Genomic DNA, 14,792 nt, shown 5'->3' on the forward strand with positions numbered 1-14,792 from the left:
CTCCGCAGGAAATCATTCTCTGCTTGATCATGCACAGATGCGAGATTCGCACCAAGAGTTTGACAGTTTCTCTGAAGAGACAGATTTGTCATTACAAAATCTAAACTTTTTAGCAGAAAGCATAAATGACTTTAAACAACATTTTAGTCACTTGCAAACAAAGAAACATTCCCACTTATATTAAGAGTATTTAATCTGTACTAATATTTAAATTAAAAATAAGCTTACAGAATCAAATATTTTTACATTGTACTACTAATTTATTTTTAAATGCAAGCAATTAATACAGCTGTAATTAGATCCAGGATAACTTTGTTGACCCGGTGTTAACCCACCCTTAAACCTAACCATACCATCAAACCTGTCCCTAACCTTACCCAAATCCCACCTCAATAGCAGCAAAAGTGTTTTATATTAACACAAATACATTGTACCAAACTATTTAGATGTAGTTAAAGACATCTAATAAAATAAAAAAACTTTGTTGTATAATCAACCCGGTCACACTAAATGCGTCTCTATAGCCTACGACACATTGGGTTTATCGTGCAATATATACGCCAAAATGAGTTTACGTGCATAAGATACGCATGGGTAGGTTTAGTAGTGGTGTAGGGTACGTGCATACGCATGGGTAGGTTTAGTAGTGGTGTAGGGTACGTGCATACGCATGGGTAGGATTAGTCATATGGGGTGCGTGTGTATTACACGCAATAACGTGCGTATCAAATCATATGCACGTAAAATATCATTTTCGCGTATAAATTGCACGATAAACAATGCGTGCAATAGAAACGCATGTTCATGAAATCAGGCGGACACATTACCTCTGCTGTGGTCCATTGAACCGATTGAAAGAAGTACTTGTAGCACCGGAGACCAAAATCTTTCCATCCACGTGGACAGCTTCCTAAACCAAAAGTGTATCCAGTACCTAACATTTAGGATTTTGTAATATTCATAGCAAAAAAACGTTGCTAACAAATATGTGTCCTTTGACACTGAAAATCCTTCATTAATCATACTAATATCAGTAAATTGAATCTTATTCGTTCCCAAAACGGATTTAAACTAGCAAGGGTTTTTACAATTAAATGTTTTGTTACCATCTGCATTCCCCATGGAGATCACAAAAAGCAGCAGAAGACTTCTCAGCATTGCCATGATGAACCAGAAATTAACCTAAAAATGAATAAGCAGGTAAAGTGATGTCTGCACTCAAAGCTGCACACTGTGGAATCTCAGTGTATTTTAAAGACAAAGCAAATGTTATTCAATAGGTTTCTGTTCCAAAAACTCACCTAGCTTTTCAGACTGTTGTCTTCAGAATCTCAGAGAAAGTGTTTGTTAAGTTCCAGAAAGAGCCCTGTTTTTATTGCCTACTTTACTAATTGGGCCTCGTTTATCAATCTAACGTAGATCCGAGCGCAGAAATCATCTTAGACAGGGTTCAGGTGTGATTCATGAAACATTCCAATACAGCCAATCCCATCGTACGAATGATCGGACGTTGATAAATGTGGCGGCAGAAAACAATCGTCATTTGAATATCATGGCCCTAAAAATTCACGGTTTAAAAACCGTAACTTCCTCATTATCTTCACCTGGGATGTCCCCATGACAACCCATGATGTCCATCAGCTGTTCTTAAAGGGGTGGTTGATTATGATTTCAATTTTTTAACTTTAGTTAGTGTGTAATGTTGCTGTTTGAGCATAAACAACATTTGTTGCAAGTTACAATGCTCAAAGTTCAAAGCAAAGGGAGATATTTTCTTTTAAAGAAATTGCTTTTTAAGGATTCCTCCAGGGTTAGTGACATCACAAACCCTAAAATGTACATGCGATTTATAGATTATCATGACAGAATATGCTAATGACTAGAAGATAACTACACATAAGCTACATAAATTCATCAACTAACCATTCAGAAATGTCCTGTTGCATTCTACATGTTGTTACTTCTTCTTGAGACTCTCCATCATTGTCTGACACCGGTTTGAACATAAAAGGCTAAAAGTTTTTGAAATTTTCAGTGCATGTCTGTGGCCCCGATCACACCTGACGCGTTTTTTGCAGTGAGAGGCGCCTTTTTTCAATTGGTTTCCTATGGCAGCCTTTTATGTTTTCGAACCTGCAAAGCACGCTAGGTGTGATCAGGGCCTGTGTGAGGTAAAAGGACACTTTGAAGCTCCGCCCCCTTTGCCAGGAGCAGCAGCTCATTTGCATTTAAAGGGACAGACATATTTTACATCTTGTGAAAAGGGCATTATACCACCCCTTTAAGACAGAAATGTCTTATTGCTGTTAACACAACTGTTGCAAATAAATATACATTTTATTTTTATATATAAAAAAGTTTTTCAAATGTGCATTATATATATATATGTGTGTGTGTGTGTGTGTGAGTGAGTGAATGCCTATTTCTATCTGCTCTCAACTTTAAAACTTGCAACAACATGAAGAAGATATGTGACATATGTGGCACATGTACATGATGGAGTTAAGTGCTCATGTTATTAACCCACGCTTTAACTTTCAGCGTTGTGACAAAGAGATACTGTGACGCTTGGTTTTTTTTTGGGTTCCCTTTCGAGAGCGGTAACTTCTACATTGCGTCAGCTGATGCTGCGGGAACTGCTCTTTTCTCCACTTTTGTTGAAATCTTATAGGCTAACGGCTATTAATAGGCTATTAATCATATTCCTAGGTATGTCCAGTCGGGCCGCCGCCAGGCTGCTTCGAGGAGGAGGACTCCGTTCTTCCACGACTTCCATGAGCACGTGGTTAAGTTGTGGCCTGCACCCCAATCGGCGCGTGTCCACGCTTCCTCCCAGGCCATCTTCTCCCACGTGGACGAGGCGGAAGCCCACGGCTCTGTGCGCATGCCCCCCTTCGAGGAGCCCGTCGCCGTGCATCTGTGCCCGTCCTTTCATCTCTGGGCGCGGATCTCAGCTTGCAGTCCAAGCCGTGCAAGTTCAGGGCTCATCTGGCTGAAAAAAAGAAAGGCTCCAATCACTCCCTCCGGCCTCTTTGGTGATGCCGTGGAGTCTCTGTTTCTCTGAGGTGCAGAAGCTTGAAGACTATGAGTCACGAATGTTGCCCAGTCGTTCGTTCCAACCCAGCCCGGTCGTTCTCCGGATCATCCAAATGGAGGGGAGAGTTCTTTGGAGGCCCTGCCCCCAAAGCTGTGTTCTGCATCAAGTCACCTATGTTCCTACAGGCGACATTTGCAATGTTTGTGTGAATGGATATGTGACATATCCGGGTATGTTTAAGGGTAAGTAAGCGAATAACCTCAACTTTTGGTTTCAAAATGGAGGTTTGGAATTACAGTGTTTGTGTGATAGAGATCATTAAATATACCATTAATATAAATCATATATAGCTGAATAGGAGTTTACAGACACCCATTAGGCATAATTGTCAGATATTAATTCATTAGTAAATGGTCAGTTATGCGTTTAACCTTCAGCAAAAAACTCATTTGTATTTCTAATAAAATGTTTATTTAAAAAATATATTATTAATACAGGGGTCCAAGCTGCGCCGAAGGTCTTGGATTTTGCAGGCTATATGAACCAACCATAATCTACTTGTTTTTGTGTAAGCCTACACCAGAAAGTAGTTATGTCCATTTCAACAAATAGTCCAGGTAATATGTGCAAAATTTGAGGTGAAATGTTCACTTTTTCATAAAAGCATTAAACTTGGTACACTTGTACAGTTTGGTGCCCTGAACATTTTCAGAAATGGAGCCATCGCAAAAACGCCTCGTTGCGGCTCTCCGTTGCGGAGATCATATCTGCTGAACCAAACATGATAACATGTAAAATGTGATGTCTATGTGATGTCTATCCCTATGTTCTGATGGTCAAGGATTACAACGAAACCATATACAACATCATAAACTATTCAGGAGAATAGTTAATGGTTAATTCAGTGATGCGAGAAGCCTATCGCAGTATTTGAGAACCTAGGCTAGACTTTAAAATATCATGTTTGTTGCATGCATGTTGTGTAGAGTTTAAAATCTTAAAACATTTGTTCATTAACCCTGACAATACAGTGACTGTAAAGAGTAGAATATTCAATATGACCTAGCAACATAGCTTAAAAAGAATGTGTCAAACACAAATATTTTTTGTTTTGGTTGAACCTATTCTTTACTGTCTCCTTCACAGTCTCCTCCACATTAACACAGCTGTGTGATGTTTAAGGACGCTTTTTTTTTTTTGCATTTGCATTTGCAATGCCCTCGGCAGCCTTTCTTGCAGCCACAACTTCAGAGTTCAAGGATGGACTGGCTTGTCTGTGAAAGAGTTGACCATAATGGTCTCCAATCGCTTGGGTCCATCTAACCCTGGTCTGTTGGAGATGGCATATTTGGTGCCACCTCAAGTGCTTGTCCCCAACAGTGTCCTCCTTGGTACACTGCTCTTTTGAGGTGCTGCACCAGTGCGTCCTTAGTTCCTCTTCCTTTCTTTATGAACAACTCAAGATGAGCTTGATCAGTGTTGAGTTGGCTGCTGGTGTGATCGTAGAGGAGAATTGTGAAGCTCCACACTGTTGCCATGTCATCTGGATTCCAGGTATCCCATGCTGTTTTCCTGCCCCTGGTTGCAAATGCAGATACTGTGTCACAGCCAGTGAAGGTATCAAACACAGGATGGGCCTTTGACTTGTCAGGACCCAGAGACTTGGCAATCTCATGGGCAGGTATGTATGTATCACTCGCAAATTAATATTTTTGGTTGCAAATGCGACCCATCTAGTATTTGGACCTCACTGTCTGGGGCACTGTTTCGTGAGGCACCAGGGCTCCAGACGTCGACTAAAACGGTCGCATTTGCAACCAAAAATATTAATTTGCGAGTGATATTTTTGCTGAGATCTCCACTGGCAACAATATAAATTTACATGTTATGATTAAAAATTCCGTGCCTTTTATACCTGCATGTTCTGTGATGAGTAGCCCATCAAATCTTTTGTTGTGTTGACGAAAATAAAATGTGACAACACGCAGAAAAGTTACAGTGGAAAAAGACCTCACTCAGTTCGAGTGCCAAAATATGCACAGGGACAGTGAGGATCAGCTTTCCACGTCAGAAACGCATGTCAAAGGCTTTTTCAAAGCCCTCATCTCTATCAACAACGCTGACGGCTGTGCCAGCATGAGAAAGATAGAAAACAACGGAGACGTGTCAATGAATGAACATGCAAGTACTGTAAAAGTGCTTGAAGGCAGTGTCTATTTCGTGTACACAACGTGGATAAACTACAACAGGTAAATATGTCAGCTGTGTGGACGTGAAATAAGAAAGGGTTAATGCCCAACGAGTTGTCCTTGTCAGGTATTAATGGACGATGGCGAGGCGTGAACGCACGTCGGACGGTTGCCTCCGCCGAAGTCCATTAATACCTGACAATGGACACCTCGAAGGGCATTAACCCGCCTATACCATGGTCACTTGCCAAATAACACATTTTTAAAACATTAGTTTATATTTTAATTAGTTTTACAATCGAATTCTAAAGTTTTTACAAACAATAACTTGGTTTCCCTGGTTACGCCTGACAGTTTATTTACTAGGTGTCCTCTATCACTTTTTAATGGACACCCTGCAGCCAATCAGAATCGAGTATTCACCCAGACCATGGTATAATTGTTAACAATTCTCGTTTTTAAGTGATACTGATTTGGATTCTTATTCTCAATCGTTTAATCTTTGCTGTTTTCTGTTATTGCCTGAACTTCACGTTATTTGTAGCGCATCTCCTCATTTTGTTTTAGTCTCCTACAACAGGTTTACACGAATCAAAGGTCAAAAAACACTTTAATTTTCTCATAATATTCATTGCACATCCCCACATTTTTCAATGATTCCCAAATGACTCATCAGATTAATCAGTCTCTCTTAAATCCCTCGTTTCCATGAGCTTACTCTGCTCTGATTGGCCAGATAGCTCAGTCTGTGGTGATTGGTCTACTGCGTACCGTGTGTGACGGAAGCTATATGCCCATTGCCATACAGTAGCTGAATTATAGCTCTGTCCGGAGGCTTCCTAAAGCTCAGCGATTGTACACACTGTAAAGACCATAGAGATGACATCCATTTTACCATATAAGTCTGAGCGCAAGTCCGATGATGATACATTGGAGGAACGAGTTATTCAACCCGAACCTCCACTGCAAGGACAACTTGAGCAGGACGTTTCTCAGTGATACGCTGCTCAGTTATGGAACATTATGAGATGTTGCAGCTGTAATTCCTCACCATCAAAATTAACAAGTGTATGTCCATCAACAAACCCATGTTTATATTTCTAATTTATTGCAGTGCATATGCAGGAACAGTATCAATAACGGTGCCCAGCACTAATGTGAATCTTGCTCCATCTTTACTCAAAGGAGTAAGAACGACAGACAATCTGCATTAATAGACACAGTTTTAGGTAATTGTGATACCTAATCACAACTGATTAGCAGAAGCATTTCAGTAAGACAGTAATAACGTGAGTTAGCCTGTTAGCCAGAAACTTACACAATATAAAACACAAAACTACGTATTTTGAACATCCGGTAGAAAATATATACATCAATAATTATTCATACTTACAGGTTGTGATTCTGAAGAGCAAGCTGGTCCAAATAAACTTGGTACTGACCCATATTTCAAGAGCAAGCGTTTTGCAAATCCCGTGTCAAAATCAGTAAAGTGAAGTTTGAGGGCTGGTCAAGTTGTTTGTGGCCGGACAACATACAACATAGGTGGGAATTATGCAAATGTTTTTTCTAGTGACATACTGTAGAACCGTAAAGCAGTAGGATTCGAAATACAAACAACTTGTTTAGTCGGTTCAGAGTCGATTCTTTTTTTGGGGGAGACAACTTTATTTATCGTGCACTTTCGACTTTACAACTTTGCAGAATGTTTACATTCACAAACAGCTACACACTGCATGAAGGGGAGTATTTAAAAAACCATAATAGGGACACTTTAAAAAAAAAATCCCTTATAGGAGCCAATGGCCCCTTAATTGATTTTTTTTGTCTGGAGCCCTAGGCACTGCTTACACTGTTTTCTAGGCAACTTAACAGATCAGCCTTGTTTCCAGAGCGTAGTCCACCATGAGAGAGTGATGGAAGGTAGGCCTGATTTTCGTGTTTGAAGAAGTTTTCTAGGTTCCCATCACGGGTCTGACAGGTGATGTAGAGTGTGGAAAACAGTCATTTTTCAGTGAATTTTTCAAAGGGGTGGTGATGGGTTTCGTGCCCTGCATCTCTGTAACAGAGTTTGTACTGCTCTTGGCCCATCCTCTCTGCAACCCGAACAGCATCCACAACAGCTTGGTCTGCTAATTCTCTTGAGTCCAGCTTCAGAAGGTTGTTGTTGTCTTCTGTGAAGGGGTTCCCATTTCCTCAATCACGTCAACCAATTTTTGGCCTATTCATGAGAGTGTACAAAGATTCATTTATGACAGTGAACATCAGTTCCACATCTCCTGGACTAAAACACAAATGTACCATTTTGATCTGATATAGGCTATTTATTAAAAGGTGTGGTTGTAGTTTCACTTCTAAAAACATTAGTTTAAACAGTTTATGCAAATGCAAAGTTTTAAAGGTTAGAATGACACATCATACATAAAGTGGCGTAGTTATGGACTTTAGCTGCAAATAATGACACTTGAAATTGAAACCATGACTGTAGCTGAAGATTCAGAATGCGTGTGTCAGTGTGACATCACAGAGATTGAGCTTCATCTCGTCATAAGGGAAATAATTGGTACAACATCTAAAAAGCCCTGTCCTACACTATACATGTGACATTCAACAAAGAGTAACATGGTATTACCATGGGTTTTGGACTTGAGCCAGAATACCATGTAAAGATCATGGTGAAGTCCAGCATCATAATGAATATTTTATAAGACCAAAAACAAAGAGCTCTGGATGAAATCCAAATTTGCTTACAAACCAATGAAGGAAACAAATGTCTTCTAGTGTGTCAATGAAGCTGCCGTGTGCGCTTAAACCACTTCCCTGATATCATTAAATGCCAGTCTACCAACCATATCCTCAAACCTTGCCATGCAATATAGATTTGATTGCCCACAATGCACATGCTTTAATTCAATGTTTTTATTAATTTGAGGAGTGTTTCAGAGAAAATATTAAGAGATTGAATTTCAGAACAACATTTGTGATAAGATCAGAAAGAGTGAGTGTAGTACAAAGTAAATGTGGAGCAGGATGACCAATTATGATCTCACGTGTCCGAAACACAAATATAGTTCATTGAGGTTGAACAGGGTGCATCGTTCCAGCAACGGTTAGCTGTAGGGTGGAATAATGAAATCAGTTACTCTTGATCATTATAGCGGTAATCAGTGGTGTTCAATTTAAGGCAATTGGTGAAATCCAAATGGGTAATTTAATGTTACCGTATGATATGAAATTATAGGATTGCAAATTAGTTTAAAAAAAAAAAAAAAGCGCACTCACAGGTCCAGTTGATCTCCAAACAGTTCTCAGGAACACCAGCATTGTTAGGTTCTCCAGAGCACCAGTTGGTATAGTCATACACAGTTCCATCACTCCAAAACCACTCTCCGTCCTAATAAGTGAAGAGAATGAATACAAAAAGTGCACTACTGCAGTCAGACTTAAGCCAATTAAGTTCAGCTTTGAAGTCAAACATCTTCATTAGAAACTTTGCCTTTGATTAAAGCAGAAATTTCAGTTTAGACAAACAAATAGGTTTCTATAGGGCACACAATTTAACTTACTTGTTCACCATCATGAGCACCAACCCAAGTTCTTGTGGAAGACGGCAACAGACTCAGCAGGAAATCATTCTCTGCTTGATCATGCACAGATGCGAGATTCGCACCAAAAGATTGACAGTTTCTCTGAAGAGACAGATTTGTCATTACAAAATCTAAACTTTTTAGCAGAAAGCATAAATGACTTTAAACAACATTTTAGTCACTTGCAAACAAAGAAACATTCCCACTTATATTAAGAGTATTTAATCTGTACTAATATTTAAATTAAAAATAAGCTTACAGAATCAAATATTTTTACATTGTACTACTAATTTATTTTTAAATGCAAGCAATTAATACAGCTGTAATTAGATCCAGGATAACTGTTGACCCGGTGTTAACCCACCCTTAAACCTAACCATACCATCAAACCTGTCCCTAACCTTACCCAAATCCCACCTCAATAGCAGCAAAAGTGTTTTATATTAACACAAATACATTGTACCAAACTATTTAGATGTAGTTAAAGACATCTAATAAAACAAAAAAAACTTTGTTGTATAATCAACCCGGTCACACTAAATGCGTCTCTATAGCCTACGACACATTGGGTTTATCGTGCAATTTATACGCCAAAATGAGTTTACGTGCATAAGATACGCATGGGTAGGTTTAGTAGTGGTGTAGTAGGGTACGTGCATACGCATGGGTAGGTTTAGTAGTGGTGTAGGGTACGTGCATACGCATGGGTAGGATTAGTCGTATGGGGTGCGTGTGTATTACACGCAATAACGTGCGTATCAAATCATATGCACGTAAAATATCTTTTTCGCGTATAAATTGCACGATACACAATGCGTGCAATAGAAACGCATGTTCATGAGATCAGGCTGACACATTACCTCTGCTGTGGTCCATTGAACCGATTGAAAGAAGTACTTGTAGCACCGGAGACCAAAATCTTTCCATCCACGTGGACAGCTTCCTAAACCAAAAGTGTAGTACCTAACGTTTAGGATTTGGTAATATTTATAGCAAAAAAACATTGCTAACAAATATGTGTCCTTTGACACTGAAAATCCTTCATTAATCATACTAATATCAGTAAATTGAATCTTATTCGTTCCCAAAACGGATTTAAACTAGCAAGGGTTTTTACAATTAAATGTTTTGTTACCATCTGCATTCCCCATGGAGATCACAAAAAGCAGCAGAAGACTTCTCAGCATTGCCATAATGAACCAGAAATTAACCTAAAAATGAATAAGCAGGTAAAGTTATGTCTGCACTCAAAGCTGCACACTGTGGAATCTCAGTGTATTTTAAAGACAAAGCAAATGTTATTCAGTAGGTTTCTGTTCCAAAAACTCACCTTGCTTTTCAGACTGTTGTCTTCAGAATCTCAGAGGAAGTGTTTGTTAAGTTCCAGAAAGAGCCCTGTTTTTATTGCCTACTAATTGGGCCTCGTTTATCAATCTAACGTAGATCCGAGCGCAGAAATCATCTTAGACAGGGTTCAGGTGTGATTCATGAAACATTCCAATACAGCCAATCCCATCGTACGAATGATCGGACGTTGATAAATGTGGCGGCAGAAAACAATCGTCATTTGAATATCATGGCCCTAAAAATTCACGGTTTAGAAACCGTAACTTTCTCATTATCTTCACCTGGGATGTTCCCATGACAACGCAGCACGGTGTCCATCAGCTGTTCTTAAAGGGGTGGTTGATTATGATTTCAATTTTTTAACTTTAGTTAGTGTGTAATGTTGCTGTTTGAGCATAAACAACATCTGCAAAGTTACAACGCTCAAAGTAAAAAAGCAAAGGGAGATATTTTCTTTTAAAGAAATTGCTTTTTAAGGATTCCTCCAGGGTTAGTGACATCACAAACCCTAAAATGTACATGCGATTTATAGATTATCATGACAGAATATGCTAATGACTAGAAGATAACTACACATAAGCTACATAAATTCATCAACTAACCATTCAGAAATGTCCTGTTGCATTCTACATGTTGTTACTTCTTCTTGAGACTCTCCATCATTGTCTGACACCGGTTTGAACATAAAAGGCTAAAAGTTTTTTAAATTTTCAGTGCATGTCTGTGGCCCCGATCACACCTGACGCGTTTGCAGTGAGAGGCGCCTTTTTACAATTGGTTTCCTATGGTAGCCTTTTATGTTTTCGAACCTGCCAATCACGCTAGGTGTGATCAGGGCCTGTGTGAGGTAAAAGGACACTTTGAAGCTCCGCCCCCTTTGCCAGGAGCAGCAGCTCATTTGCATTTAAAGGGACAGACATATTTTACATCTTGTGAAAAGGGCATTATACCACCCCTTTAAGACAGAAATGTCTTATTGCTGTTAACACAACTGTTGCAAATAAATATACATTTTATTTTTATATATAAAAAAGTTTTTCAAATGTGCATTATATATATATATATGTGTGTGCCCAGCCCGACAACGCCTGCAATTTTTTCAGCCCGAACCCGACCCGACCCGAGACCAACATCAATCACTTTTAAGCTCTCTCTGACGCGCGCGCTCTTTGCGCTCTCTCTCTCTCTGACGCGCACTCTCTGATGTGCGCTGTCTCTGCTACACACGCAAACACAAACACGTCACACGCTACTAAGAGGTAAACTTTTATTATAGGCCTGAAACAAACTGTCCATTACACAGAAGCATAAACATGAAGGGAGAATAATGCTACGGGATCAAACCGCAAAAATAAGTAAATAAACGGCCTACCTTTCTTTGCTTTTCAGTAACTGAACTGAAGAACAATGTTCAAAACAATGTCCAAAAATAACTCTTCGCCAACTGGCTAATGTTAAATAAAATTAATAAAATAAATAAAAATCCGTTGAACTGTGTGTGTAGGGTAGGCTGCTACATATGGTGGTCATCATTCAGTTTATTCACGAGTGCTGTGAAGAAAAAGAACAGCATCCACTGTTGAAGGCTTCAGAGATGTCCTCCTCTCCTCCAGCGTCCTCCCTGCTGTGCTGAAAACGCGTTCGCTGCTACTGCTGCTTGCAGGTATGCTCAACACATGACGGGCGAGTCTTGACAACAAAGGAATGGTCTTCGCGTGTTGACTTCACCAACCCAGCAAATCTCGATCGTCATATTCCTCCTTGTCCTTGCTAGGCTTAAGGTTGAGGTATATGTGGATCTCATCCTCAACAGCTGTGTCATCACCCCCCTTGGCGACATTCTCCCACTCCAATTCAAAGTCTGACAGGGCTCTCTTTTTTGCTGCAGGTGGCGGAGTATCTGACGTCACCTCTGTAGCTGGCGGCTCCTCCTCAGTCGCATTTCCACCGGTTGCTCGATAGTTTGCAATCCAATTCTTTGCATCTCGCAGGATAGCATTTCTCTCAGTTTCACAAAACATCCGCAGCTGGTTGTATTTTGGCCACAGGAATATTGCCAGTTTATGGAGTGACTGAATCTGGACTTTCCTACCAATCCATTCCAAGTGGCGCGCGCGAATTGTGGCTTGATAAGGCATGTCAGTGCTTACTGGCTGGCAATGACGCTTCAGCTTCTCGTGCCACAACACAACAAGGCTCAAAGTTGGATATTGATTACCTTCCAACTCCCGCTGGGCTTCGTAGAAGGGGTGGAGAAAACCGACCAGAAAATCCAGAACATCTGGGGACACATCAGCCATTCTTTGGACCTCTCCACGACTCTCCAGCTTTTCATGTAGTTCAGCATACACGTCTTTCATAGACTTGAGCGTGAGAAATACAGTGCTGTAATGTGTTTCACCCATCTGCAGAACGGTCTTGGATAACTGGCTTGCCAGACCGCTTTGTTTTATGAAGCGGACTACTTTCTTAACAGCCAGCAACGTTCCACCAACCTCTGGGACTGTTACTGACAGCTCATTGATGTCCAAGGCATGTCGGAGGACCGTGTTGTAGATGTGGTCCTGACAGTCCAAGCGCCGGTAAGGTCATAATGCAGCAACAATATTCGAACCTTGGTCTGTTACCCACACCACCTTACTCATTACAGAGGGATCAAACTTGAGAACTGACACAAGCTGCTTCTGCAATTCCTTGCGGATATTTTCAGCTGTTTTAGCATCATCGTGAGGGAACATGGCAGTGGTGAGTACATTACTCTTCAACTTGAAATCTCACGTTATGAAGTGACATGTGATCGCCATGTAACTGACCTTGCGATAATCATCAGTCCACATGTCTGTAGTCATCCCAACATTAACTGAACACATCACCTCTTTTATCTCAGCAACAATCACTTCTCTTTTTGTTGTTGCCTTTTCCTGGCATCTGCGAGAGATAGTCGTGGGGTCAGGCAGCAACTTTTCTGCAGACAGGCGACCATAGGCTGCTCCGACGTTTATTAGTTCCTGGGCTAACTTTATAAATCCCCCACAAGCCACCGTTTGTGTTACCGGTCTCAAACAGGGAAGGATGAGATATAGTAACTGTATAAAATGATGAGAAACACACATTAGTGTCTGCAGCGTTCTGGTGCTTTCTTTTAATGACTTTGCCCTTTTTTTTTTAACCTTTTCAGGTAACAGGTAAGTATAACTCATTCAGAACAGGTCATGCATACATAATTCAACTCACAGCATTTAAATGTATGTCCATTGAGTCAGCTAATGTAATATATTTGACCATTTCTCTTCTATATTAGACTTTTAAGCAACTTCAATAAACATCTGGATACCACTTTACATGTGTTTTGTCTTGTACCATCACACTGTGTTTCCACTCAACACTTTCAAGTTTTGCTTTATCTATTTTATATATATATTGAAGTTCTGAACAAAGAGAATTAGAATACATTCTATGAAACAAACAGAATAACTTCGATGGAATAACCAATCATTAATGATTAACAGTCTCACTTTATGTAAATATGTTTTTGTACACTTACTAGTGTACGTTTTTAAAGAAAACATAATTTTGAATTTCCCTTTTCCACATAAACAAAATGGTGTGACTAACTCAATATAGCACATTATACAGCTCAACCTGGAAAATCTATCAAGATTACACAGGAAATATAGTTGTTGTTGTATAATTGCTTCAATTCTCTTACTTACACATCACATTTTCTACGAGCATCGTGAATTTGGACTGTTTACTCAGCTGGAGATTGCATCGACGGAATCACACATAAAATAATCATCTGAACACTCACAATCAGTTAAACTGAACAAACAGAGTCTAAAAGCATTTATGAATGTCTCAGGTATCATTACTGGTCGATATTGATCCATACAAACATTTTACAAACCTGTATAAAATGATGAGAAACACACATTAGTGTCTGCAGCGTTCTGGCGCTTTCTTTTAATGACTTTGCCCTTTGACCAGAACGTCATTTCTCATCGCTCTAGTGCAATGCGCCACCTACAGGCCTATTTCAGAATAAACTTAAATCTACATAACATCAGAATAACTTTTTTAGACTCTTGTGAAAACTTAACTGAAGAAATAGAGAAAAAAATAATAATTTTGGGGTACCTATTTTAACTCAATACTCTTATCTTTCACTGTAATATTTTCAGTCCGTCACATTTGGAATGGCCGTATGTCTTCGCAGCAGAAATCCACACACTTATCAATAATTTGGGATCTGGCATTAGTTGGCACTGGCTTTGAAAAGAACTCTGACATTGATAACTATCTGCTTGTGCTAGCAGAGTTACTAGCTGCAGCGCAGCCGCGCTCGACATGCCGTTGTAGATGTGATGTCCCAGTTTTTTTGCTGTCATATGAAAGTATATGATTGCAGATTCTGCACTGCACATTACCAATTGGTTTATTCTCTCTCGTCATAATCAAATCGAAATTTTTCCAAAATGCAGCTTTTCCCGAGGTATTCTGAACTTTTATCAATTCCCCACGATCCAACCTCTCCTTGATGCCCTGCATGGTCAACTGTCAGTGTCTCCTGTTTAATGCACGTGAGTGACGCGCGTTGCGCGTGCGTGTAATGTATGCGTGTTGCGTTTGTGT

The 14,792-nt window shown here is 39.8% G+C and overlaps 1 protein-coding gene across 1 annotated transcript; it reads right to left on the reverse strand.

Moving 5' to 3' along the window:
* Positions 1-8,159: 8,159 nt before the first annotated feature.
* On the reverse strand, positions 8,160-9,983 carry LOC307149405 (ladderlectin-like). Its single transcript, XM_079855705.1, has 5 exons — positions 9,949-9,983; positions 9,674-9,756; positions 8,793-8,915; positions 8,509-8,620; positions 8,160-8,340 (listed from the first exon to the last, which is right to left on the reverse strand). The coding sequence occupies exons 1-5, from the start codon at positions 9,962-9,964 to the stop codon at positions 8,273-8,275; spliced, it is 402 nt and encodes a 133-aa protein (XP_079711831.1). The 5' UTR covers positions 9,965-9,983; the 3' UTR covers positions 8,160-8,272.
* Positions 9,984-14,792: the final 4,809 nt, after the last annotated feature.

This window comes from Squalius cephalus (genome assembly GCF_949319135.1).
Source record: "Squalius cephalus genome assembly, chromosome: 21".
In the NCBI taxonomy this organism is placed as follows: Eukaryota; Metazoa; Chordata; class Actinopteri; order Cypriniformes; family Leuciscidae; genus Squalius; species Squalius cephalus.